Source organism: Morone saxatilis, unplaced genomic scaffold (genome assembly GCF_004916995.1).
Source record: "Morone saxatilis isolate NCDOM2014 unplaced genomic scaffold, NCSU_SB_2.0 Contig1, whole genome shotgun sequence".
In the NCBI taxonomy this organism is placed as follows: domain Eukaryota; kingdom Metazoa; phylum Chordata; class Actinopteri; family Moronidae; genus Morone; species Morone saxatilis.
This window is the reverse complement of record NW_023339651.1, coordinates 15,877,247-15,888,505: the sequence shown is the minus strand read 5'-3', so window position 1 is coordinate 15,888,505 and position 11,259 is coordinate 15,877,247. Positions and strand designations below refer to the sequence as shown.

The 11,259-nt window shown below is 41.3% G+C and overlaps 1 protein-coding gene across 1 annotated transcript in view; it reads left to right on the top strand.

Moving 5' to 3' along the window:
• The first annotated feature begins 3,042 nt into the window (after positions 1-3,042).
• The window catches only part of si:dkey-191m6.4 (rho GTPase-activating protein 22), a 31,013-nt gene continuing 22,796 nt past the window's right edge, over positions 3,043-11,259 (top strand). The window contains exons 1-2 of the mRNA XM_035671430.1: positions 3,043-3,187; positions 10,713-10,912. Of these exons, the coding sequence (XP_035527323.1) occupies positions 3,145-3,187; positions 10,713-10,912 (243 nt within the window). The 5' untranslated portion in view covers positions 3,043-3,144. The remainder of the gene's footprint in view (positions 3,188-10,712; positions 10,913-11,259) is intronic.

The following is an 11,259-nucleotide window of genomic DNA, read 5'->3' as shown; positions in this document are numbered from 1 at the left end:
TTCTTATCTCGTCCTTAATTGTCCAACATCCCACTCTGTTATAACAGAACAAAATGAGGATGATATTGGTGATAAACAACACCCAGAGCCACACCCAGCTTTCACCCAACCTCGGTCTCAGACCAAACACTGGCACTAAAGGCTTTTTATTGCTGTCTTATTTTGGCTTTTCGGTGTGTTTGTGTATGTCTGTGTCACTCCTCCCTCACTGTGCTTCATCTTGGTTACTTAGTGTGTGTGTGTGTGTCCTCTTTCTCTGTTTAATTTCAGCTTGTGTGACCCCTATCTCTGATTCTGTCAGTCTCATTTTGGCTCCATTTTGGGTTACTCCATGTGTGTGGTATGGTGTGTATGTGTGCACAGTAAATCTATCTTTGAATTTGCTGCTTCATTTTAACTGCTTGTTGGCTTGTGTGTATATGTGCATGTATGTTATGTGAACACACACTCTTCCACCCCCTCTGGGTCTCTCCCTCTTTGCTCTGTAATAAGAGCAGCTGTGGTTGACGTGAGGCCAGCTCTGATTCAATTGCAGTGCAGGACTTAAGGCTATTATCCTCTGTACACTGAAGGAGGAGGGAAGCCCGGCTGCTGGAGCACAGCTGCTAACAGCAATGAAAGGTCTGATGCTGCTTTCCAGAGAAGACTGAGGGTAGGAAATTTCTAAATCCAACACGGGAAATGAAACAGCCCTGGAAAATAGAATGAAGTTGAGCCTAAACCAACAAATATTCTTGTTACTTGGTAACTTTCTCCCCTGGAATTTTTTTTTTTTTATACAGCTTTTAAATGAAGTCTTAAAAGTTTTTCATCTCTGCTTATTGCAATGAAAAGATTCTTTTAAATTCCAACAAATTCCAACCAAAATATAACTTTGTAGTTCACTCCATTTTCCTGACAGAAAGTTGATAAATGCAGATATTATATATTCCATATTGACATTTAGTGTTCATTTTCTCACCAAAAAACTGTGACGAAAAATACGTGACAGCATAGCGTTAGCTCTGAATGCCCTATATAAAAACAAAATGATGTAAAAGATGGACTAATGGACAGATGAGCAAATTAATACGAAGTCTCATTAAATAACCACATTGTAAAGTGAGTAACAACTGAACTTTAATTTAATGGCTTTTTATAATTATTATTTAAAATGAAGAACAGTCAGATGAAGATGAATCCAAAGGACATTCAGCATGGCTAGTTAGCTTTTAGCAGGACTGTGTTACTTATTTTCTCCATTAAGATTAGATTTATCGACTGGTTTAAAGATTCAATAAAACTAATTCAATTATTAAGATGATGGAGCATTTAAAATTGATTTTTCAATTGAAGGAAGCAGGTTGGAAAGAGTCAGCAAATTAGCTTTAAGTAAACTAGCTTTGACTGCACTCTGGCTAGCCTCAACTAGCTCAAATACAGCTAGCTAGCCTCTTGCTCCTTATTCTTTTTTTGTTTGTTTCTTTTCTGTTTTCAAAAATGTACATATATCTTTAGCATAATAAATATGGCAAAACATTGGCTAAATAGCAATTTTGACTAAATATACAGTTGCTGTTGTGACTTTGAAGGGTGATATGGACTAAATGAATCTACAGTGCCACTGAAAATGAGTAAGGTATCAGAACAGTAGGAACAAACCATGCAGCCAAAAATGCCAACATTTAAAAGAAAGGTAAGCTAATGCTAACATTATCAAAGGCTGTGGATGTAGCATTAACACTGCCTGATATTTTAACTGCTCGTCCCACACAGTGAACAGTGTTTTTGCAGTGGAGAGCACGTAGCACAGTAATGCTACAACCGTGAGTGGGTGGCTCTGTTCAAGCAGCCAAAGTTGGGACTGACAGCTGGATTTACTGAGAGCCTTGAGTCTGTTACCACAGAAAGTGACATGGGGCACTGTGTGTTTGCACTACTACAGACTGCTGTAAACAAGCAAACACGTCCTTTCCCGCTGGTACACAACAAACATGGCGACAGCTGTAGCCTTGGAATTCTCAGAGGACATAAAAATTAAAAATCCACAACAAATATGAGTCAAATATTTGACTAAAACTAGCAAAAAGGAAATGACTAAAATGTGAGTAAAATAAATACACATTTTTGTTAAAAGACTAAAACTGCAACTACATCAAAATCAGGTGCCAAAATGAACCACTGGTGACATTTTTCCTCTTAGCCACACTCCTACACACTATTTGTGTCACTTACAGGCTATTGTAGCTCAACATGACATTGTCTCATAGAAGGGGAACCGTGTTTTTTCTCCCCTGGTTTTTCTGAGTTGTGCCACTGGAATGCCTGGAGGATGTAATTACGACCTACTGTACAAGCTGGGAATTTCCCACGTCTGACTTTGAATTGAAGGCAGCATCATTCTTAGACAGCTAAGAGTGGCAGAGACAAAAATGGCTAAGGAAGGCAATTAAGAGGAAAAGAAAAGGGAGTAGAGACAGATTTATAGTAGAATTAGAAGGGAACTGTGGCGAGAGGTGGGAGGAGGGAAAAGAAAAGATTTAAAAAAGGAGATCAAACATTGATATAGCAAGCGAGAGAGGGGGGAATCAGAGGAAGGATGGGGGGGGAAATGAGTGATTAAGGGAAGGAGGTGGAGACCAGCTGAGGACCTCTACAGCTTAATTAGATGCAGAAGGAGGAGACACCTGCCAGATGAACACCCCCTCCCCTTCTCCTTCCCTCCCCTCTACAAAACACGCAGATCTTTATGAAAAAGCACTCATTGCAGAAAATAACAACACTTCAAACCAGGCATCTGTTAGCCGGTGAGGTCCGCGCTCTGCCGGTGGGAGACCCACCCCAAAAACCTCCTCCTCCATCTACCCCAGGCGGATGTACCGCTATGAATAATGTAACAGGGAGGGGTGGAGGCCATTGGGCGTGTGCGCAAGAAGGAGAAAAAAAAAGAGGGTAGTCCCTCCTCCTCCTTCTTCACCACCCCCTTCTCCTTCCATTCTCCTCCCCTCCCCTGTTCACCCAACCCCCTTGCTGCCGGCCGCACTGCAGAAGGTCAGAGGGAGAAGAAGAGGAGAGAGGCAGAGACACAGAGAGGCAGAGGGAGAGACAGGGGTGGGGTGCGTGGATGTACATGAACATGCCGAGAGGAGAGTGTGTGGACCAGCGATGACAGCCATGCTGAGCCCAAAGATCAGACAGACCAGGAGAGGTAGGACACGGTTTGTTTGCTCTGCCTTCACATCTACAGTGCCTGCCAGCTGCATTAGCTGCTTATTCTCCCCTAAGTCTGTAGTGACAGATCATGTCATATCTGACAGAGATAGATCTGTCAAATTAGAGGATGTATGTGTGTGTGATGCTGTGGCTTTATCTGGACATTGACTTGCACTTTTACAAACATGTTGCATTTTAAAAAGTGCTTTTTTCTCCTCTGATTGTGATTTTACATGAGAATATGTCAGCCTGAACACTTTTTCTCTACTCCCATCCACTACCGCAGTCACATATTTCTGAATGAAGCGGCAGGTCTGCCCACGCAGGAAAGCTCTTGCGTACATTAGCATTCTACTACAGCTGGCCGATGCTGCCAGTGTGAATTCTATTAAGAGGAGCGAGCAGCATCTCTAGTTTCATCACTGCAACGCTCAGCACTACCAGGCTGCTGTCAGCTGCTGCTGCCGCTGTGTGTGTGTGTGTGTGTGTTTGTGTACTCACACTTGCACATGTACATTATGTGTGTGTGTTTCTGTGTGGATGGATGTTTTAATATGTCCATGTGTGCCAGTGTGTGTGTGTCCTTCCTTCCTTCCTTGGCACTAATCTCCATGACTGCAATTATACAGCTGGAGCTGATTAAAATGAAATGAATAGTTCCCAAGAATGGGAGAGTGATGTGTAAATCCTCCGCTGGAGCAGCATGAAATTGGCAGTAAAGTGGATTAAATCTGTGTTTGCATATATTAAGATGGCAGAACAGATTCAGCTGCCTTGATGAGTAAGTGTGAGTACATTTTGTTAATCAGCACTTAATTGATTACAACATCACATTTAGGCACGTCAAATAATTGTAACGACCACGATGGTGTAGCGCTAGTCGTATTATGGTCAAATCTTGTGTTCATTAAGTGAGAAAGGAGGTTTCATGTGCATTAAGAGAAGGTCCAAATCAACTGTCTCGCTTCAAGTTGTTGGGAGTACCACTCACCCTCGCTGCGTTTCTCTTAAGACGGTGGAAATTGAAGAGATTAAAGCGACTCTATGATTCTGCATGAGAAGCATTCTCCACATACCTCCTGTAAATTGGCGCTTCACTGCTGACAGCGTCACATTTGTTGCATGAAGTCCATGAATAAACGGGTATGTGACAGATGTGGTTGTGTAGTACAGACTCGGCTGAGGTCAAAGGGGGTTAAGAAAAGGACAGCAACCACTGAGCGAACGACATTTAAGATGACTGAAACGTTTCTGACCCGCAAACTAGAATGTCAGAGAGGACACTGAAAATATGAATCAATAGTATAATGACTTTTTTTATTGATCATTCATAGCTGCGACATTCATGCTGGTGGAAGGTCAGTTGACAAGCTAACTAGCTTGGATATGCTATATATTAGATATGACTTGTTTGAATTTAGAAGGTCAAGGACAATCTAACTAGCTGCTAACCTTCCAAATTCAAAAAAGTTAAGATATTTATGTTCTATAGGAACAATTTAAATGGCTACATAGCATTGTTTTTTCAGTTAGTTCATTGAACTGCCCCTAAAAGAATAGGTTGACATTTTGGGAAAAACACTTATTCACTTTAATGATGATATTTAAATGAGAAGATTGACAATGTCAGTCTGTATGCTAAATATGAAGCTAGAGCCAGGACATGGTTAGCTTAGCTTAGCTTGGTTTACCTTAGCTTAAACATATTGTATCTTGTGTGTTTATTATGCACAAACATTGAATTGCAGTTCTAGGTGGGTTAGGGTTATTTTTTACCCTTTGGACAGAGCTAGACTAGCTGCTTCCCCCTGCTTCTTGTCTTTGTGCTAATCTGCTGGCTTTAGTCTCGTATTAAGCAAACAAACGAATATTCCCAAAATTTTGAAATGACATTATTTACCCAACTGATTATTTGAATCTGCCCCTGAGGTTTAATTAAATCAGTGTGATTATGCCTTCCTTCTAGAGCAGCTCTTAATTGGAAATGCTTGTGTAAGTAAAAACCCAATTTGCTACCAATGTTGGATGCCAATAGACAGATTTATCTAACTTGGAATCTATTCATGAACAATATCTGCTGCATATAAGAAAGATCTGGCTGCTGTGCTTCAGCAACTGCTACAACCAACAACGTATTAAAGCAGAAATAGGGTTCTGGGTGCATTTTTCTTTGGCTGACACCAGAAATCTGGTAGCAGCTTTAATTGCCCACATATCAGCTGCTTCATTCTCTTGCTGTGTCTTTTTGATCTGCGTTACCATGGTTTTATGATCAAAGTCCTGCAATGTAGCAACACTTCTGACATTCTGCCTTTCTGAGGCGAATGAATGAACACCCTCACAGCTAGACACTGTGAGCAAGAGCATGCCGCACAGATAAAAAAAATTCACACACTGACACACTGAGGTAATGAGGATGTGGAGATGATAACGTGCACAGAAATGCACAGATACGCGCACACCCGCTGCTGCAGATCAGTTCTGCTCCACTGCAGCGTTCACATATGGGCTGTATGTTATCGGCCACACCTCCAGCCTGTCAAGGAAGGCTGCCACACTCACACACACACACACACACACACATAATGGCTAACACATTAATCAACAGTGATAGGCTAACTGGAAGTTACGCACTGATGCACCTGTAACTCTCTTTGCCATTTTCCACGAGCCATAAATCACTGCACAACAACCAGATTAATGAAATTGAATTCCTCCAACATCCCTGTGCACATGCTTGTACATGTGTGTGTATGTGATTTAGTCATCTGTGTGGTATTGTCTAGCTATTGTGGAGTGCCCGCCTTGCCACGCTAATGGATCGGCTCCTCTGTGATGTGCATAAGAGCCATACTTCCATTTCCTGCTGATGATAAATATACGACTCCAAGCTGCATTAAGCGACATCATGCTGCCTGGAGTGTGTGTGTGCGTTCGGGCATGTGTGTCTGTGTGTGTATGAGAATGTAACATCAAGTGTGCTATAGTGTACAGTACCACTTGTGTTTCGATTTCAGCCTGCAGACCATTTGTTCACATTCTAACATTACTTGCATACTTAGACAATTGGGTAAATTGGCTGAATCTACAGCATCTCAGAGCCAACATTACAAAACATCACTATTTACATCCAGTGTGAACATTCAGTGCCGATGCAGGAAGTATGCTCTTTATGTAGCAAGGATGACAGTAAGCTTAGGGTGGTGGAGTAACTCCAGTAGCTCTGGTAGTAGTCAGTCACAATGGCTCTTAAAGCTTATTTCTATTTTCTCTCTACCCTCGGCATTTCACAACACATGTTCACAAGATTGTACAACAACTTGTCCCGGACAAACTGGCTAAATGACAATTAAGCTAGCTTGTCCGGGAAACCTTTAGCTCATTCTCTTATGGGACAATAAATGTTACCGATAATCCCCCCCCCCCCCCAAAAAAAAAAAAAACTGCCATTTTAATTACTCTGACCGGGCTTTAAATCTGTCAGGATTTTTGCGTATTTCTCAATTCAAGTCTGTTTTCCATTTTGCTGTAAATCGTAGCTGACGTTTATACTGTAGTCTGATCAGCACACACCCCTCCCCGTGTTCATGATATCATGTATGAGCTCATGACTGAATGAGTCGCCAGTCCATCTGGTATTCCTGGATATTCAGCTTCATACGCAGAATTATTCATCCATGATCCTGAAATGACATGACACACGCACCAATTTACATAAATTATCATTAGGGTATGTCATGATAAAAAAAATGTGGGCACAGACAACATCTGCACACGGAGTCATGATGTTGAGCCCCTATTATTTGACTCAGCCCCTCCCTAACTACTATCTACTGTAAATGAATGAGCCACAATTACATTCTGTTTCAGTAAATTGCAGTGATTATGCAAAGAGTGCATTTTTACGGTAAAACAGCCTCTTTTTCAGCATTGTAGTTGATAGTTGAAGAAGTGACCACAGAGCGGCTCCACCCAACCAAAGGAAGGTCTGAATCACTCTGAGCAGAATGTCCAAATTGGCACAGTGGGTAGTCGTGCTTGGCACATACACACAAACACACTCAAAAATCAGTTGTTGTGACTCAGGCGTGAATCATCAGCCAATGTATGTTCCACTCAGTCTGCGATCCAGACAGCTGATGTGTTAAACAGTGGTGCTCTTTTATGCAAACACTGGCAGAGTGGGGAAGGATGGAAAGACATGAAGGACGTTATGTGAGAAAAAACAAAGGGGTGAAGGAGGACAGGGAAGGTGAGTGCCACTTTTAGCTAGTAATATAAGACAGCTAGGGTTCATTTCACACTGTTGTTGATCATGCACGAGACACTTTGCATCCAGGATGTTCACACTACCAAGAATCCATTGGAACAAGTAAGAATACATCAGACTGGGGGGTTTTAACCCGAGCAGTCATGATACCTTAATGAATAAGGTTAATCAGTCAGCTGTCATGCTCCATCAGTCTTCCTCCATCTAAGTAGATCAATGAACCAACACAGTGGCTAGATAATGCTTATCCAGACATCTATACATATTTAAATCAGCAGGTAGCATTAGGCTAAATTTAGCTTACTGCTGCTGCTGTGTTACTCTTAGCAACTGTCAAGCTAATTTTAACTTCACATCTGTAACTGTCACAAGTATCATTTAGCCATTTACCACACAGAGAGTAAAAATACGTAATCTGTGAATATTTGGAAGTGCTACTGTTTCCCCCAAAAAGGGGCGTGGCCTTGTTTGGGAGTCAAAAAACTCTAAATGTTAAAGACAGTATAGGTTGGTTGGAGGCAAGAGAGCTTCAGGGGTAAAAGAAAAAACACCATGAGTGATTTGCTGTCCTTGAAAATGTAACATGTAGAGCTTTGATGCTGTTTTTATTTTAACATCCTGTATGTAGTAGGCTAACAGGCAGAAATAAAACCACCAAAACCATTGCAGAAAGCAATTAAGACTGATGTGCAATGCTTAAAAATTTACATTGTTCTCAAAAACAATGGAAACAATTATATTTTGAAAATAGCTAATTAAAATGTCTCAAATCCAAGAACTCATTTATCAGACAAAAACTGCTTAAATTAGGTGCCAGTGGTAAGAAAAAGCATCCTCTGTTGTGCATGTGTGTACGTGTGCTCTCAGTAATACCAGAGCTTTGATTCAACAGGACCAGCAGTGCTGAACGTAAGGAGGGAGAGACGAATTAGAGCGAGTCAAAGTAAAAGAAATGGAGGGAGACGGAGCAGGGGGGTGAAAACAGAGAGCAGGAAAACACTGGAATTAACACAAGATGGATAATGAGAACAGCCAAGGTAGAGCACACAGGGAGAAAGAGAGCAGGAGAGGGGAATGAAGTAAAAAGGGAAGAATGTCTGGCTTTTAAAACCATATTGTTCCATCAGACGTTTTGAGCTTATAAAGGGGTATATTGCTATTTGGTTGCTTGTCGGATCTGTAGTATATCACTCACTTAATTTCCACCATGTTGCTTAGGTTTTAAACATTAAACCAAAAACTGAAATATCTTAAAAGACTAAGTACATTTAGTCAACAAGCAATGAAAACCTGGATTAAACCACTTTGTTCAAGATATATAAATTAGATAAGAAATATGAAATGGAAAAAACATCTCCTGGAATCACAGTGACTGCACATTAATGCAAAATAGAACATATATTGATATTATTAAGTCAAATTATAACTTCTTTATGAATGTATAATTTTATAGTTTCCTCACTAAACATGTTAGAGACTACTGGATCTGTGGAGATTTAATGACACTTTAAAGGACCAGTGTGTAGGATTTAGTGGCATTTAGTTCCTCACTGAACACCGCTGGCATCTGTATTTGACAACCTGGGAATAAGAACAGGCTTTAAGGTGTGCAGGAGGAACTACGGTGGCTGCGAAAGGGCCAGCTACTGTTTGGTTTGACCTTTGTGGGCTACTGTAGAAATATGTCAGTTCAAAATGGCGGACTCCATAAAAGAGGACCTGCAGTGTCTGTAGATACAAATGTGCCATTCTAAGGTAACAAAAACACGATTCCTATATTCAGTTAATTTACACTAATGAAAACATATCTATGCATATTACACTCCATTTCTGCCAATAGATCCTCCTAAACGTTACACACTGGACCTTTAAAGCTGCACAAAAATCATCACCCGACTTTGCACTTCCCGTGAGCTCTACAGAGCATTTTAGCTTTGTTTTTATAACCCGCAACTTTACTGTGACCAAGGAATAAAATACAGGTGTGAAAAGGCTATCTGACTATCAACAGGCTGCCAGGAAAGGCTCTGACGTGACATTAAACCGACCTCCTTTAAGCTATATGTATGCTGGAGAGAGAGATGAGACAATAAAAAAGAATAAACATTGATTTTTCCCCCGTCCCCATTCATCCATTCCCTTCTTCCCTCTGCGCCATCTGAACATTGATCATTTGTGTGCGTGTGTGGCGCCAAACACACACCAGCAGGGAGGATGTCTGCACAATTGATTTCTATAAATTATACATGATCATCAAATAGCATTGCCTGGTTTGCCTGACAAGAATATAGACTTATCTTAGCTCTGTGGAATTTCCTCAAAAATCTTAAGCCGGTTTTCTAAGTGTGTAATTTATCCTCAGCTGAGGACACATGCTTAAAAAGGACACGTTTTACATTAATGCATCCTGCTTCATTCTTGAATCACAGGTAATAGTAGAAAAAAATAGAAAATACAACACTGAAACTAACAGGATACTTGGCAGTGGTCTTTTTACACAAGACGTGTTTACATGTCAGCTGATGAAACATTTTTATTTTGAAAGATTATACAAATTTTACTCCTTAATAATTTTTTTCAAAAGCTGCTGCCATACAAGGACAATATGAACGGCACAGTGGGGACAAACCGGATGCCACATAACGCTATAAAGCTGCTTCCCCCTCCCTTTTAAACCTGTCCTTGACTGAGCTCAGGTTACACACGTTTGTTGAGAATGATTCAGTCAGCCAACCAGTCACTCAGCCAGCCAGTCAGTCCCATGTGGTCCTATTATCTCAGCTAAAAAGCCTCTGCTATTCTATTGGGCTGCGGCAACACACAATATGTCTCTTCCAAAGACCTCTGAAATGGAAGGTGGGGATCCCTGTCACCTGAGGCTATCTATCTATGTGTGTGTGTGTGTCTGTTCCCCCTTCGCAGTCTCTATTCTATCTATTTTCTGTTATTATTTGTGCCTGCTGCCTCTCTCAGTCCCATTTCCCCTTCATCTAGAGGGGTTGCAGCCTCGGGCAGAAGGTTGTGCGTGTTCATGACTGAAGAGCTTGCCAGAGCATGTGTGTGCATGCAGCATACAGAATGAGGGGATAACACAAGCTTCTATTAGGGAGAAAATGAGAAGGAATATAGCAAATCAAGCAGAACCAGCAGTTCAATCCCCTTTAACCCACCCAACCCCTCACTTTCTGCCTGCTTGTATAAACACACCTAACACCGCATAAAACTGATTTATGTGTGTATGTGTTTGCAGCCAGGTCCAAGAGCATGGTGATGGGTGAGGTGTCACGGGGGTCATGCCGGCCGGCTTCCCCCAGCCTCCAGGAGGGGGCTCTGAAGGCCGGCTGGCTGAAGAAGCAGCGCAGCATCATGAAGAACTGGCAGCTCCGCTGGTTTGTGCTGCGCTCAGACCAGCTCTTCTTCTACAAAGACGAGGAGGAAACCAAACCACAGGTAACACCTGAGTCATGTTTGTACACAGTCGAATACACAGACAGGACAGTGAAGCTCAGTCACTGTTCTTCGGCTTGTGTGATAACGTTAATTAATGAGTGAATTTGACTTAAGGCTGTTCTAGGTAATTAAAACTAAACTAGGTGTAAAAAAACATTTAAGTCAACTGAAATAAAAATAAAAGCGTCGCTATTTATTTAAAATAATGCGTCTATTTAATATAAATAATGAAAACTAACTGAAATTGAAATATTTTGTACTGTGACTGTGAGTCGATTGCCTTTACAAAGGCTTGTGTTTGTATTGTAAAACCTGTTCTGAACGTCTTAAATCTTGCCCCTGACAAA